Source organism: Salvelinus namaycush, chromosome 13 (assembly GCF_016432855.1).
Source record: "Salvelinus namaycush isolate Seneca chromosome 13, SaNama_1.0, whole genome shotgun sequence".
Taxonomy (NCBI): Eukaryota; Metazoa; Chordata; class Actinopteri; order Salmoniformes; family Salmonidae; genus Salvelinus; species Salvelinus namaycush.
The window spans coordinates 39,554,002-39,571,648 of NC_052319.1; the positions used below are offsets into that span (position 1 = coordinate 39,554,002).

At 44.7% G+C, this 17,647-nt stretch overlaps 1 protein-coding gene across 1 annotated transcript in view; it reads left to right on the plus strand.

The window, feature by feature from the left end:
• The window catches only part of LOC120057998 (diacylglycerol kinase eta-like), a 66,339-nt gene that overhangs the window by 14,068 nt on the left and 34,624 nt on the right, over positions 1 to 17,647 (plus strand). The window contains 4 exon segments of the mRNA XM_039006483.1: positions 4,969 to 5,131; positions 5,425 to 5,533; positions 9,561 to 9,782; positions 10,028 to 10,119. Coding sequence (XP_038862411.1) covers positions 4,969 to 5,131; positions 5,425 to 5,533; positions 9,561 to 9,782; positions 10,028 to 10,119 — 586 coding nt within the window.

Consider the following 17,647-nt stretch of genomic DNA (forward strand, 5'->3'; position numbering starts at 1 on the left):
TTCTAAATAAAGTGAATACATTTTGTGGGTGGAATTCAAACAAAAACAAATCCACAGAAACGTATTATCAATCAATATCTAGGCTGTAAACCATTTGCATCTTTTAACCATTGAAGCTATGAGATACTCTTCTGATGCGGCCTTTTACATGTACATAATCCCCACAAAGGGTTTTCACACCACCCTTAAAAACAACAATGCTCATATTGAAGAACCACTTTGGGTGTTTTCAGAGTACCTCTATTCTGTTTTAAAACACTTTCTGTGAATTACTTACATTGGGTTTACATTCCAACACCATCCAGGCACCAGATTTCAGGTTAGATGCACTACTTTCCATGGCTTTATTACACAATCATGGTGTTTTGAGAGGAGTTTGAGCTAGGAAAACAGTACTCCTCCCTCTACTCCCCCCACTCTCTCTCTGTTCCCTCCCCTCTATCTCTCCATATCTCACCATGTCTCCCTCCCTTATCTCCCCATGTCTCCCTCCCTTCTCTCCCCATGTCTCCCTCCCTTCTCTCCCCATGTCTCCCTCCCTACTCTTCCCATGTATCCCTCCCTTCTCTCCCCATGTCTCCCTCCCTTCTCTCCCCATGTTTCCCTCCCTTCTCTTGCCATGTCTCCCTCCCTTCTCTCCCCATGTCTCCCTCCCTTCTCTCCCCATATCTCCCTCCCTTCTCTCCCCATGTCTCCCTCCCTTCTCTTCCCATGTCTCCCTCCCTTCTCTCTCCATGTCTCCCTCCCTTCTCTCCCCATGTCTCCATCCCTTCTCTCCCCATGTGTCTCCCTCTCCATCTTTTCCTCTCCTCTGTCTTCTAAATATATTTATCTCACTCTCTTCCATTCTCTCAAGCCCCCCTATCCATCCGCCCCTCCCCTCTTCACGTGCTAGTATTGCCCCTTACCCAGTACAGGCTTGAGAGAGCTCTAATCTAATTGGCAGCTGGCTGACTGTGGCACGTGCTGGAACGTCGTGACTTTCATCTCCTCTTCCCTCTTTCCCATCTCTTTCCCCCTCCACTTCCCCCTCTCCATCTCTCCCATCTCTGCTCCGCTGCTGACAAGATCAGAGAAAGAGAAGGTGAGAGAGCGAGAGAGAGAGAGAGACGGAGACGGAGAGATAGAGATAGAGAGAGAGACATAGGGGATAGAGAGAGAAGAGAAAGACAACGAGATGTGGATGGAGAGGGGGATTAAAGGGAGGAGGGATAGAGAGAGGAGAGAGAGAGAAAGACAGGGGGATAGAGAGAGCGAGAGAGAGAGAGAGAGAGAGCGAGAGAGAGGGAGAGACAGGGGGATAGAGAGCGCGAGAGAGAGAGATATAGAGAGAGAGAGAGAGAGAGGGGGATAGAGAGAGAAGAGAGGCAACGAGATGTGGAGGATGGAGAGGGGGATTAAAGGGAGGAGGGATAGAGAGAGAGAGAAAGACAGGGGGGATAGAGAGAGCGAGAGAGAGAGACAGACAGGGGGATAGAGAGAGAGAGAGAGAGAGAGACAGGGGGGATAGAGAGAGCGAGAGAGACATGGGGATATAGAGAGAGAGAGGAAGACAGGGGGGATAAAGAGAGAAGAGAGAGGCAACGAGTTATGGAGGAGAAAAGAATGACATAAAAAAGAGGGAGAGAAGAACGAGACAATGAGAGTGTGGAGGACAGGGCCCCAGGGGAATGTCACCATCCCTTCCCTGCGCACACACACACACACACACACACACACACACACACACACACACACACACACACACACACACACACACACACACACACACACACACACACACACACACACACACACACACAGACCTAGACACAGACACACACACACTTTCTCTCTCTCTGTCTCTCTCTCTCTCTCTCACACACACCCACACAAACTTAGAGCCTTTTCACACAGAGTGATGTTGACATAATGTACAGGCGTATAAATGTGCTGTATGATGCATCCTGTAAAGGCTTGTATTCTGCTGTATGATGCATCCTATGAAGGCTTGTATTCTGCAGTATGATGCATCCTGTAAAGGCTTGTATTCTGCTGTATCATGCATCCTGTAAAGGCTTGTATTCTGCTGTATGATGCATCCTGTAAAGGCTTGTATTCTGCTGTATGATGCATCCTATGAAGGCTTGTATTCTGCTGTATGATGCATCCTGTAAAGGCTTGTATTCTGCTGTGTGATGCATCCTGTAAAGGCTTGTATTCTGCTGTATGATGCATCCTATGAAGGCTTGTATTCTGCTGTATGATGCATCCTGTAAAGGCTTGTATTCTGCTGTATGATGCATCCTGTAAAGGCTTGTATTCTGCTGTGTGATGCATCCTGTAAAGACTTGTATTCTGCTGTATGATGCATCCTATGAAGGCTTGTATTCTGCTGTGTGATGCATCCTGTAAAGGCTTGTATTCTGCTGTGTGATGCATCCTGTAAAGGCTTGTATTCTGCTGTGTGATGCATCCTGTAAAGGCTTGTATTCTGCTGTGTGATGCATCCTGTAAAGGCTTGTATTCTGCTGTATGATGCATCCTGTAAAGGCTTGTATTCTGCTGTATGATGCATCCTATGAAGGCTTGTATTCTGCTGTGTGATGCATCCTGTAAAGGCTTGTATTCTGCTGTGTGATGCATCCTGTAAAGGCTTGTATTCTGCTGTGTGATGCATCCTATGAAGGCTTGTATTCTGCTGTATGATGTATCCTATGAAGGCTTGTATTCTGCTGTATGATGCATCTTATGAAGGCTTGTATTCTGCTGTATGATGCATCCTATGAAGGCTTGTATTCTGCTGTGTGATGCATCCTGTAAAGGCTTGTATTCTGCTGTATGATGCATCCTATGAAGGCTTGTATTCTGCTGTATGATGCATCCTATGAAGGCTTGTATTCTGCTGTATGATGCATCCTATGAAGGCTTGTATTCTGCTGTATGATGCATCCTGTGAAGGCTTGTATTCTGCTGTGTGATGCATCCTGTAAAGGCTTGTATTCTGCTGTATGATGCATCCTGTAAAGGCTTGTATTCTGCTGTATGATGCATCCTATGAAGGCTTGTATTCTGCTGTGTGATGCATCCTGTAAAGACTTGTATTCTGCTGTATGATGCATCCTGTAAAGGCTTGTATTCTGCTGTATGATGCATCCTGTAAAGGCTTGTATTCTGCTGTATGATGCATCCTATGAAGGCTTGTATTCTGCTGTATGATGCATCCTATGAAGGCTTGTATTCTGCTGTATGATGCATCCTATGAAGGCTTGCATTCTGCTGTATGATGCATCCTATGAAGGCTTGTATTCTGCTGTGTGATGCATCCTGTAAAGGCTTGTATTCTGCTGTATGATGCATCCTATGAAGGCTTGTATTCTGCTGTATGATGCATCCTATGAAGGCTTGTATTCTGCTGTATGATGCATCCTATGAAGGCTTGTATTCTGCTGTATGATGCATCCTATGAAGGCTTGTATTCTGCTGTGTGATGCATCCTGTAAAGGCTTGTATTCTGCTGTATGATGCATCCTATGAAGGCTTGTATTCTGCTGTATGATGCATCCTATGAAGGCTTGTATTCTGCTGTATGATGCATCCTATGAAGGCTTGTATTCTGCTGTATGATGCATCCTGTGAAGGCTTGTATTCTGCTGTGTGATGCATCCTGTAAAGGCTTGTATTCTGCTGTATGATGCATCCTGTAAAGGCTTGTATTCTGCTGTATGATGCATCCTATGAAGGCTTGTATTCTGCTGTGTGATGCATCCTGTAAAGACTTGTATTCTGCTGTATGATGCATCCTGTAAAGGCTTGTATTCTGCTGTATGATGCATCCTATGAAGGCTTGTATTCTGCTGTATGATGCATCCTGTAAAGGCTTGTATTCTGCTGTGTGATGCATCCTGTAAAGGCTTGTATTCTGCTGTATGATGCATCCTGTAAAGGCTTGTATTCTGCTGTATGATGCATCCTGTAAAGGCTTGTATTCTGCAGTATGATGCATCCTGTAAAGGCTTGTATTCTGCTGTATGATGCATCCTGTAAAGGCTTGTATTCTGCTGTATGATGCATCCTGTAAAGGCTTGTATTCTGCTGTATGATGCATCCTATGAAGGCTTGTATTCTGCTGTATGATGCATCCTGTAAAGGTTTGTATTCTGCTGTATGATGCATCCTGTAAAGGCTTGTATTCTGCTGTGTGTTCCCGCTTAGAATGTGTGCTAATACTGCACATGCCACATACATGTGCCCGACCTGACTCAGTATGACGATGCCTAAACACACACTTTAATGCTTTAATGATGTAGCAGTGTGTGGGCGTTATGATACATTAGTTAACGGACATTCCCAGCTAGCAGACAGAAGATAGCAGAATCTGTCTCTTCTTTTCAGAAGAGGACTGGCCACCCCTCATAGCCTGGTTCCTCTCTAGGTTTCTTCCTAGGTTTTGGCCTTTCTAGGGAGTTTTTCCTAGCCACCGTGCTTCTACACCTGCATTGCTTGCTGTTTGGGGTTTTAGGCTGGGTTTCTGTACAGCACTTCGAGATATTAGCTGATGTACAAAGGGCTATATAAAATAAACTTGATTGATTGATTGACCTGTCCATCTTCTCACATCTCTTCCCATTAGTCACTTTGACAGGAATCAGAGTCTAGATACTGGCATTGTTAACACATCTTTTCTTTGGTTTCGACAGTGATGGTGATAAATGAAGTGATACATGTGCTAGAGATGAACAGTTCTACATTTAACCGATTCTGATGACCTGTCTTTTTCTATATACAATAGTTCCAGTTATCAGATCGTTTTGAACTATAATAGGGTTGCAATTTAAAAAATAATAATTCGTACTATAATGGGCTAGTACTGTTAATATTTGAGCACAGATCCATCCATCCATTCATTCATTCATTCACTAATCCATGCATGAATTAATTCATTCATTCATTCATGTAATAACTGTTATTTTGTGTATTTGTGTTCAGGCTTCTGGAAGGCCACCTGTCCCCCGTCCTGCGCCAGTCCTCTGCTGGTCTTTGTCAATTCCAAGAGCGGAGACAACCAAGGGGTTAAATTCCTCCGACGTTTCAAGCAGCTCCTCAACCCTGCTCAGGTGTTTGACTTGGTCAACGGAGGACCACATCTAGGGTGAGTCAGCTTGGTTTGCTCCTGCTAATGGAAACCATGTGACATCGCTAGCTGGTTAGCTGTGCACTAGTAGCATTCATTGTGCTTGTGAATGAAACTTTCCTGAGACCAAGAAGTAGACCGTGTCTGTGGCTCAAACCAGACCATGGTATTGGTAGTGCGGTTAGTTAGAAGGCTGTTTGGTGGGTGACTAGTGTTGAGTGCAGAGGGTCCCTGGTTGGTGTTCTAATTGGGACAGAACATGGAAAGAAAGCTTTACTGTGACACTATGACCATTCCTCTGTGTGTTCCAGGCTGCGTCTCTTCCAGAAGTTCGATAACTTCCGGATCCTGGTGTGCGGAGGGGATGGGAGTGTAGGCTGGGTCCTCTCTGAGATAGACAAACTCAACCTCCACAAACAGGTGAGACACAATATACACACACTGAGTATGTTTACAGATGTAGGATCTTAATTTGACCAGTATTGTCACAGAAAAATAATGCTGCAGCAACAGGATTTGAACGTTTAGTCTATAATGTTGCTTTATCAGTGGTTATGGCTATTAGCTAGCCAAAAGTGGGCTATGTGAAAAGTGTAATATTAATATAATATAATCTTAATATAACCGCATGTTAGTACGAGTTTTCAGTGAATTTATGTAAATCACAAAGCTCAATTGCATTTCATGCAGTGCAGGAACATTTTCAGCAACCAAAGAATGATCAAATTAAGAACCTATATCTGTACATGCACACTGATTATTTGATATTAAACTGGTTACGGCAGAAGGCAGAGTATGGCATTAGTCATGTGAACACTTTTCTCTGCTTTTCTTAAATCGGCGTCAGGTCATAATCGAAGTAAGCATATGCCTGATTAAAGCACCTGGTTTTCTGAGCAATCTGTAGAATGATTAGGACATGTAAACATCTTAATCAGAGTTCCAGGGGTGTATTTGATCTGTGCATAGGTAACCGATGTGAAATGGCTAGCTAGTTAGCGGTGGTGCGCGCTAAAAGCGTTTAAATCGGTGACATCACTCGCTCTGAGACCTTTGAAGTCGTTGTTCACCTTGCTCTGCAAGGGCCGCGGCTAACGATGCTTCGGGTAACGATGCTTCGTGGATGTCAGTTGTTGATGTGTGCAGAGGGTCCCTGGTTCGAGCCCAGGTAGGGGCGAGGAGAGGGACGGAAGCTGACCTGGTACATTGATGCTGTTGACCCGGATCACTGGTTGAGGGGTGAGTGTAACCGATGTGAAATGGCTAGCTAGTTTGCGATGGTGCGCGCTAATAGCGTTTCAATCGGTGACGTCACTCGCTCTGAGACCTTGAAGTAGTTGTTTGCTTTTGTGGAGCGATGGGTAACGATGCTTCGAGGGTGGCTGTTGTTGATGTGTGCAGAGGGTCCCTGGTTCGAGCCCAGGTAGGGGCGAGGAGAGGGACGGAAGCTATACTGTTACACATATGCCAGCACCAACAACACAAGCCTCCCTGTTATGGGTGAGTGAAGTGTGTTTTGAAAAACTGAAAGTATGCATCTTAGAAATACAAACTCAGAATCAAATAGGATTCCCAAAAATATCAGGGTCTCTGGTAGAATAATTATTTTGATTGGAGATTTTCTGTATTTATCAGAGTGCCATCAAGTAGCCTGATTTCAGATGTGTCCATGTAAACAGGCTAATTAGGGAAATCGTTCTTCTTGTACACGTTTTAATCAAACTTTCACATTCACCTAAGTATTCACAATAACCATATTATTGTGTACATATACATGTACCCACTGCCCCCCCCAAATGCACACACACACACACACACACACACACACACACACACACACACACACACACACACACACACACACACATAAATACACACACACACACACATAAATACACACACACACACATAAAATGGCGCTGGAGAAGAAGGCAGACGTTTACATGTCCCCAACCAATTTAGTTTTTTTGTTTGTTTATTTGCGTTGTTTGTAACTTATTTTTTTACTTATTTTGTACATAATGTTGGCGCTACCGTCTCTTATGACCGAAAATAACTTCTGGATATCAGGACTGCGATTACTCACCATGGACTTGCAGAATCCTTTTTTCGCTTTAACGAGTCTGATGAGCGCAACGCGAAGGATACACTGCTTTCCCGGGAACAGGCCCAGGTCCTCATGATTTGCATGAAGAGGAGGCAGAAATCCACAGGTGATGCAATCTCTATTACGCTCCACACTGCCCTTTCCCACCTGGACAAAAGGAAAACCTATGTGAGAATGCTATTCATTGACTACAGCTCAGCATTCAACACCATAGTGCCCTCAAAGATCATCAATCAGCTAAGGACCCTGGGACTAAACACCTCCCTCTGCAACTGGATCCTGGACTTCCTGACGGGCCGCCCCCAGGTGGTAAGGGTAAGTAGCAACACATCCGTCACGCTAATCCTCAACACAGGGGCCCCTCAGGGGTGCGTGCTCAGTTCCCTCCTGTACTCCCTGTTCATTCATGACTGCATGGCCAGGCACGACTCCAACACCATCATTATGTTTGCTGATGACACAACAGTGGTAGGCCTGATCACGATGAGACAGCCTATAGGGAGGAGGTCAGAGACCTGGCCGTGTATTGCCAGGACAACAACCTCTCCCTCAACGTGATCAAGACAAAGGAGATGATTGTGGACTACAGGAACACGAGCACGCCCCCATTCTATCGACAGGGCTGCAGTGGAGCAGGTTGAGAGCATCAAGTTTCTTAGTGTCCACATCACCAACAAACTAACATGGTCCAAGTACACCAATACAGTCATGAACAGGGCACGACAAAACCTATTCCCACTCAGGACACTGAAAAGATTTGGCATGGGTCCTCAGATCCTCAAAAGGTTCTACAGCTGCACCATCCTGTCTGGTTGCATCACTGCCTGGTATGGCAACTGCTCAGCCTCCGACCGCAAGGCACTACAGTGGGGCCAAGCTTCCTGCCATCCAGGACCTCTACATCAGGCGATGTCAGAGGAAGGCCCTAAAAATTGTCAAAGACTCCAGCCACCCTAGTCATAGACTGTTCTCTCTTCTACCGCACGGCAAGCGGGACCAAAGTGCCAAGTCTAGGTCCAAGAGGCTTCTAAACAGCTTCTACCCCAAAGCCATAAGACTCCTGAACACCTATTCAAATGGCTACCCATACTATTTCCGCTGCCTCCCCGCCCTATTTTACACCGCTGCTACTCTCTGTTGTTATCATCTATACATAGTCACTTTAATAACTCTTCCTACATGTACATATTACCTCAACTAACCAGTGCCCCTGCACATTGACTCTGTATCGCTACCCTCCTGTATATATTCTCGCTATTGTTATTTTACTGCTGCTCTTTAAATTACTTGTTACTTTTATTTCTTATTCATATTTTTTTTCGACTGCATTGTTGGTTAGCGGCTCATAAGTAAGCATTTCGCTGTATTTGGCGCATGTGACAAATAAAATTAGATTTAATTCGATTTTACTTAAATACACACACACACACACACACACACACACACACACACACACACACACACACACACACACACATAAATACATGCGCACACATAAATACATGCACACACATAAATACACGCACACACATTAATACACTCACACACATAAATATACACAGATTTTTTACAATTTTATTTCACCATTATTTAACCAGCAAGGCCAGTTGAGAATAAGTTCTCATTTATATATGCGACCTGGCCAAGAAAAAGCAAAGCAGTGCGACATAAACAACAACACCACAGAGTTACACATAAACAACGTACAGTCAATAACACAATAGAAAAATCTATGTACTGTGTGTGCAAATGTATAAGGCTTCTAAACACATAAATACACGCAAACACGTAAATACACACACACACACACATCAATACACACATACACACATAAATACACGCACACACATAAATACACGCACACACGTAAATACACACACACATAAATACACACACACACACACACACATAAATAAATACACACACATAAATACACACACACACATAAATACACACACATAAATACACACACACACATAAATACACGCACACATGTAAATACACGCACACACATAAATACACGCACACACGTAAATACACACACACATAAATACACACACACACACACACATAAATACACACACATAAATACACGCACACACATAAATACACGCACACATGTAAGTAAATACACACACACATAAATACACAGACACACACACATAAATACACACACATAAATACACACACACATACATACACACACACACATAAATACACACACAGTTATCCCCACCCTTCTTGCCTCACACACACAGAGCCCCCCTCCCAGTCCCCCCACTCACTTACCCTTTATCTCTCTTTCTCTCTTTCCCCGTACCCCTCTCTGTCTGTCTCCAGTGCCAGCTGGGAGTTCTACCCCTGGGTACTGGGAATGACCTGGCGCGGGTGCTGGGCTGGGGCCCGTCGTGTGATGATGACACGCAGCTGCCCCAGATCCTGGAGAAACTGGAGCGGGCCAGCACCAAAATGTTGGACCGCTGGAGCATCATGACCTACGAAATTAAGATCCTTTCCAAACACAGCGGGCCTGTCACGCCCGACGACACTGACCACGACCAGGTACACGCTCATCTGAAACATTTTTGAGGATAGTGCGACATTTTGGCAACAAAGCCCTTTTTCTACTTACCCAAAGTCAGATGGGATATCATTTTTATGTCTCCGTGTGCAGTTTGAAGGAAGTTGAAGGTAGTTTCTGGATGCCACGTTAAGATTTTGGGGTGATTTATAATGTTAACAGTTTTCCTCTGACCGTGCTTAGTTTTATGGTCATTATGACTTATCCTCTTTCTACGTGTCCTCAGTTCCAGATCTCAGCCTATGAAGACTCGGTAGCTGCCAATCTCACCAAGATCCTCAACGCTGAACAAAGCTCTGTGGTCATCTCCTCTGCTAAGTGAGTCTCTCACCTCAACACTGCTAAATGGCTGCTAAATGGCTCTCTCTAGGGCATGCTGGGAGTGTTTTGTTGTTGAAAGGCCGTATGAGGGGCTCTGTCCTTACTTATTTTCTTGATTATTTTCTTGGTCTTTTCTTTCAATTTGTATTTTCTATGGTGGAGAGTTAACACACCAGCGATACCCACTGGCTTTTTTCAAAGTTAGGGAGGAAGAGGACATAGTATTGGTTTCCAGGGGATTGAACTGTGTGGTGTACGCTATGGCTTCCCAGCCTAGTGCGGAGGAGACGCTGCCGTTACGGCATGGATTCAGGTGTGTTCCTGAGGATGGAGTTAAGGTGGAGGAGGTTCTGCTCACGGTCGGCGTACAGGTAGGAGCTGAATTTGTACATTCTGCATCCAGAATGAACAAAGCTGTGGTTGTGTTCATGAAAAGGGTAAATTTGGTGGGTAGGCTGATTGCTAATGGAATATTCGTAAGGGATGTGTTGGTGCCATTTTCTCCTCTTTCGACTCCTTCGACTGGAGTGTTAGTTGCGAATCTGCCTTAACTTTTTGCGGATCAGTGGGACGCTACAGTCCCACCTGGCCAACATCCGGTGAAATTGCAGAGCGCCAAATTCAAATTAAATTACTATAAATATTAAACTTTCATGAAATCACAAGTGCAATACATCAAAATAAAGCTTCACTTGTTGTTAATCCAGCCCCTGTGTCAGATTTCAAAAAGGCTTTAGGGCGAAAGCAAACCATGCGATTATCTGAGGACAGCGCCCAGCACACAAATGCAGAACAAATCCTTTTCAACCAGGGAGTTGCAACACGAAAGTCAGAAATAGCGCTATATTATATGCCTTACCTTTGAAGATCTTCTTCTGTTGGTACTCCAAAAGGTCCGAGTTACATTACAAATGGTCCTTTTGTTCGATAAACTCTTTCTTTATATCCAGAAAAACTCAGTTTAGCTGGCGCACTTCAGTCAATAATCCACTTGTTTTCCATCCTTCAAAATGCATACAAAATGAATCCCAAACGTTACCAATAAACTTATCCAAACAAGTCAATCAACGTTTATAATCAACCCTTAGGTACCCTAAAACGCAAATAAACTATAAAATTTAAGACGGAGAATCGTTATTGTCTTTAACGGAGAAAAATGCCAAAGAACATGCTCTCATTCACGAGCTTGGGAGCCACCTAGAAAAACTATAATTTCTGGCAATTTTTCCAAAAACCAGCCTGAAACTCTTTCTAAAGACGGTTGACATCTAGTGGAAGCCCTAGGAAATACAATCGGGCACGATTTCGCCCTATTATAAAAGTGCCAGCCATTGAAATCAGTGGTAGAATGAAAACTTCTTTTTTTGGGATGGTTTGTCCTCGGGGTCTCGCCTGCCATTTCAGTTCTGTTATACTCACAGACATTATTTTAACAGTTGTAGAAACGTTAGAGTGTTTTCTATCCAAATCTACCAATATGCATATCCTAGCTTCTGGGCCTGAGTAGCAGGCAGTTTACTTTGGGCACGCTTTTTATCCAGACGTCAAAATACTGCCCCCTATCCCAAAGAAGTTTTACGGATGATCAAATTCAAAAAGAGCTGAGTTGGTTTGGTAAGTTTGCGAGCGGTTTTCATGTACTGTCGGCAGGTTTTCAGGCAGGTGTTGTTTCTTTCCGGAAGCAAGTGTTCATGTTTCTGATTAACAATGAGCAACAGTTACATGTGCATTTTAAAGTGAGGCAAGGGGAGTGGCTCTATGCTGGGTTTGCCAACACAGATAGTCTACGGTGCTTTGAGTGTGGGTATTTGGGGGATAAGAGCTTTGCGTGCCCACATAAAGGCCGTAGACAAGGTGAGGGTACAAGGGCCGGTGGGGGAAATAGAGGTCAACGTGCAGGGGGCCATGAGATGCAAGCAGCAGAGGTTGGGCCTAGTCATGCTATGGATGGGATGTAGATGAGACTGGGTCTAGTCATGTTATGGATGGGGGTGTAGATGAGGCTGGGTATAGTCACGTTATGGATGGTGGTGTAGATGAGGCTGGGTCTATTCAGGTTATGCTAGTAGATGAAGAGAGTATAGTGGGAAGGGCAAGCGACCAGGGGTGGTGGAGGAGGGTGTCCAAGCGGAAGAGGAAAAAGGGGGAGAAGAAAGGAGGTGGGAGGAGAGAAGCTGGTGTGGTCAAAGGTACTAAGGAACCTTTGCCTGGTGCTGGGGGGAGGCCCCGACTAGAGAGAAAAGGCAGGTGGTCAGGATGGGAGATGGAGATGAGTAGGAGGACGATGAGTGTGAGGAAGAGGATGATGAAGAGGCTTTCTTTTCAGACTTCTCCTCAATTGGTCCAGAGCTGACAGCCAGTCGGGCAGAGGGGACACAATGAGGGAACTGTCAAGGTTCCTGAATGAGACTAAGGGAAAAAGGTTAATCTTTAAGCTTTTTTCTGTGATCCGGGAAAGTTTGTAAAATCAGTAGAACACGCTATGAAAAATGAGGTGCATGATAACCCCTCACCCAGGAAACGTTTTAGGTTGAGGAAGTGGGTCACAACAGTGCGTAAGGGTATACCTTCAGATTCTGTTTAGATTAATAGTTTTTTTCTGGCACTGTGGCTTTTTGAGCTTTGCTGTTGGTCTCTTTCTTTGCAGGCTTTTCTCCCACTTCTTATGGAGACTCTTCGGGTAGGCTCGCTCAATATAAATGGCACCAGAGATGAAGGAAAGAGGAGTCTGTTGGGTGAATATGTAAAATCAAAACAAGTACACGTGTTGTTTCTGCAGGAGACGCATAGTGATGTGGTGAATGAAGTAGATTGGGGGCTCTGGTGGAAAGGGGCAGGTGTGCTGAGCCATGGGACAAATGTTAGTGCAGGGGTGGCAGTCATTTTTGCATCGGGTCTGGCTGTAAAAATGTGCTCCTCAACAGAGGTGCTTGTAGTAAAAGCAGAAATTAACTACAGGGGTTTTGTCCTTATACATGTGTAGGTGCTTAACCTCTCTGGGATATGTGGGACGGTAGCGTCCCACCTGGCCAACATCCAGTGAAAATGCAGAGCGCCAAATTCAAATAAATTACTATAAAAATGTAACTTTCATGAAATCACACATTCAATATACCAAATTAAAGCTACATTTCTTGTGAATCCAGCCAACGTGTCAGATTTCAAAAATTATTTACGGCGAAAGCAAACAATGCTATTATCTGAGGATAGCACCCAGCTAACAATCACAGACCATCATATTTCAACCCTCCCGGCGCGACACAAAACGCAGAAATAAAGATATAATTCATGCCTTACCTTTGACGAGCTTCTTCTGTTGGCACTCCAATATGTCCCATAAACATCACAAATGGTCCTTTTGTTCGATTCCGTCGATATATACCCAAAATATCAATTTATTTGGCGTGTTCGATCCAGAAAAACACTGGTTCCAACTTGCACAACGTGACTACAAAATATCTCAAAAGTTACCTGTAAGCTTTGTCCAAACTTTTCAAACTGCTTTTGTAATACAACTTTAGGTATTTTTTTACGTAAATAATCGATAAAATTGAAGACGGGATGATCTGTGTTCAATTCTGGAGGAAAACAATGTGTAGCATGCTTTCTGGTCACGCTACTCTAACAAACAGGACACCACACTGGAGCCTCATTCTGAACATGGCTACTTCTTCATTTCTCAAAGGAAAAACGTCAACCAATTTCTAAAGAATGTTGACATCCAGTGGAAGCGATAGGAACTGCAGCAAGGTCCCTTAGAAATCTGTATTCCCAATTGAAAAGACAGTGACCTCAAAAAAATCTGAATGGTTTGTCCTCGGGGTTTTGCCTGCCAAATAAGTTCTGTTATAGTCACAGACATGATTCAAACAGTTTTAGAAACTTCAGAGTGTGTTCTATCCAATACTAATAATATGCATATATTACCATCTGTGACTGAGTAGGAGGCAGTTTACTCTGGGCACGCTTTTCATCCAAACGTGAAAATGCTGCCCCCTATCCTAGAGAAATTAACACAGGGAGAGAGAGGGGGCGTCTGTTTGGGTGTCTTAGACAGGAACTATCACAGGTAGCGCCTGAGGAGACGCTGGTAGTCGGCGGGGACTGGAACTGTACGATGGATTTGACGAAAGACAGAATGGGGAGGAGCCTCATTCAGGCTCAGTGGTGGTGTTAACCTCACTAGGATACGTGGGACACTAGCGTCCCACCTGGCCAACATCCAGTGAAATTGCAGAAATATTCATTATAAAAATTCATAAAACATACAAGTGTTATACATCGGTTTAAAGATTAACTTCTTGTTAATACAACCACGGTGTCAGATTTCAAAAAGGCTTTACGGCGAAAGAATACTATGCGATTATCTGAGAACAGCGCCCAGCAGACAAATCATTACAAACAGTTACCAGCCAAGTAGAGGAGTTACACAAGTCAGAAATAGCGATAAAATGAATCACTTACCTTTGATGATCTTCATATGGTTGCACTCACAAGACTCCCATTTACTCAATAAATGTTTGTTTTGTTCGATAAAGTCCCTCTTTATATCCAAAAACCTCAGTTTTGTTCGCGCATTTTGTTCAGTAATCCACAGGCTCAAACGCAGTCACAACAGGCAGACGAAAAATCCAAATAGTATCCGTAAAGTTTGTAGAAACATGTCAAACGATGTTTATAATCAATCCTCAGGTTGTTTTTAGCCTAAATAATCGATAATATTTCAACCGGACAATAACATCGTCAATATAAAAGGTAAACAAGAATGGCGCGCTCTCGGTCGTGCGCATGAAAAAGCTCTGGGATACTGTAGGGTCCACTCATTGACTGCTCTTACTTCCTCATTTTTCAGAATACAAGCCTGAAACAATTTCTAAAGACGGTTGACATCTAGTGGAAGCCATGGGAAGTGCAATTTGAGTCCTAATACTGTAATGGCATTCAATAGAAAACTACAAACATAAAAAAATCCCACTTCCTGGATGGATTTTTCTCAGGTTTTCGCCTGCCAAATCAGTTCTGTTATACTCACAGACATTATTTTAACAGTTTTTGAAACTTTAGAGTATTATCTATCCAAATACATTATATGCATATCCTAGCTTCTGGGCCTGAGTAGCAGGCAGTTTACTTTGGGCACGTTTTTCATCCGGAGGTGAAAATAGTGCCCCCTACCCTAGTGAAGTTAAGGGATGTCAATAATCAGTTTGACCTAGTGGATGTTTGGATAACTAGACATCACAAGACATTATACATTGGTGAAGGTCTTTGGGGCTAGGGTGAGTGCAGCCCGACTTGATCGGTTTTACATGTCCAGGAATCAGATAGGCTGTTGGGCGCTATCATTTTCCTGGTGGGTTTTTCGGATCACCACATAACCATGGATATTTCATAGGGGCCTCTGCAGGCATCCTATTGGAAGTTTAATGTAAAGCTTACAAGATACCACTTTTTACTCAGGTTTCCAGACTTTTGGGAAAGGTGGGGGCAGCAAAGAAAGTATGAGTCTCTGGGGCAATGGTAGGATGTGGGAAAAGTAAAAATGTGGCTTTTCTGTCAACAGTATCTCATCCTCAGATGCTAGGAGAGTATTGGGGGAACTTGAGTGTAGTATCAGTGAAGTGAAGGTAGAGCTGGTGGGGCATGGTAATGTAGGCCTAATTTAGCTTAATTACGTAGGGACCTTGCCAGTTTTTTCCAGGTTACAGCAAAGGGAGCACTTGTAAGAGCTAGGTTCTCCATGCTGAAGGAGATGGATGCTCCCAGCTCCTTCTTCTTTGGTTTGGAAAGACAGAGCGGTGAAGCCAAGGGTATGCATTGTCTATGGCTGTCTGATGGGCGGGTGACCTCTGTGGTGGGGGATGCGGGAGCGGACTGTGGAGTTTTATACTGAGTTGCATAGGGCAGAATTGTGTAATCCTGTGTGTGCTCAGGTTTTGTTTAAAGAACTCCCTAAGCTCTCTCTTTCACAGAGGGATGAAATGGACATTCCCCCGTTGTCCCATGAACTGGCAGAGCCCGTAGCCCAGTGGAGTTTTATAAACGATTCTGTGAATAATTGGAATGGACTTCTTTTGCGTATTGCGTGAGTGTGTCAGGGTAGGAGAGTTGGCGATGAGTTGCCGATCTGGACTCTATAGTACACAAGAACCAGATATATTGTGTACTGAGATGCTCAATCGCAGACAACTTGTTCTTAACCAGGAACATGTTGGAATTGTCGAAAGGTTCTAATGTGAACTTGGGACTGGTCTCTCTAGATCAAATGAAGGCTTTTTATAGAGTGGACCATAAGTATCTGTTTAATGTGATGTTTGGGAAAGGTTTTTGGCCTGTGTGAAGATGTTGTATGCTGGGGCATCATGTATGGTCAAGGTGGGAGGGGGGCTCAGTAGGCCAGTGGGTGAGATGGGGCATTAGACAAGGATGCCCTCTATCGGGGCAGTTATATACACTAGCCATTGAGCCTTTTTTGGGCCTGCTACGCAGGAGACTGCAGGGAGTGTGCTGGAGTGGGGTTGTGAAGGGCTTAACATTTTGGGGGTGTACCTGGGCTCGAAGAGGTGGGTCAGGAAGAACTAGGAGGGGCTGTCACAAGCAGTGGTGTCATGACTGGCCATGTGGAGGTGGCTCCTGTCCCAAGTGTCATATAGAGGGAGGGTGCTGATAATCAGTAACATGGTCGGCATCTTCCTTGTTGCATAAACTGGCTATCAACCCCTGCTCTCAGATCGTCAAAGTAAGCTGGTGGATTTTTTCTGGTCGGGCCATCACTGGCTGAGGGCGTCAGTGTTGTATATGTCCAGTCACGAAGGAGGACAGGACCTGATGGTATTGGACACCAGCATGCGTGCTGCTGAGGAGAGCTGTTGGATTAGGGTTGGACCGGCAGCTGTTCCTCATGAGGCTGGAGAGGCTGAGTACAGCAGGTCTCTCTGATTTTCTCTCTGAAGGCCTGGCAGCTGCTAAGGCCCACACGAGAAGGGGGTGTGGAGCCTGGGCTGTGGGTGTGGGAGGAGCCAATCTTCCACAACACAGCCATCCCTTTGAGATTGGTTCAGTCGGCCACCCTGCAGAAGCTACTGATGGCAGCGGGTTTACAAAGGCTGGGTGACCTGCGGCTGCAGGGGGAGGAGGGGTGGAAAACCCTGGAAGTCCTGGCACAACAACATGACTAACATCTCTTAGTCTGCAGGAGAGATTCCTGGGGGAGGTCCAGGAGGCACTGTCTGAGCCAATAAGGGGGGTGTTTGAGGGGCCAAAGGGGGAGGTGCCACCAATGTTTCTGCCACTGCAGGTGCCGGCAGAGACTGGGGACTGGCAAGGTGGTCTGGAGGACTTCTTCGATTTTAACACTCCGAGCCTGGGGGAGTTTGAGGGGGTGGGAGGTAAAGCCCTCTACAACCTCTGCATTTATAAGGTGAGGAACGTTAGAAGGCTAACAGGAGTGAAGGCACATCAGTGGCAGGAGGTATGTGGGGCGGAGAGTATGGTGGGTTTTAGATGGAGGTGGCTCTACAGTTTC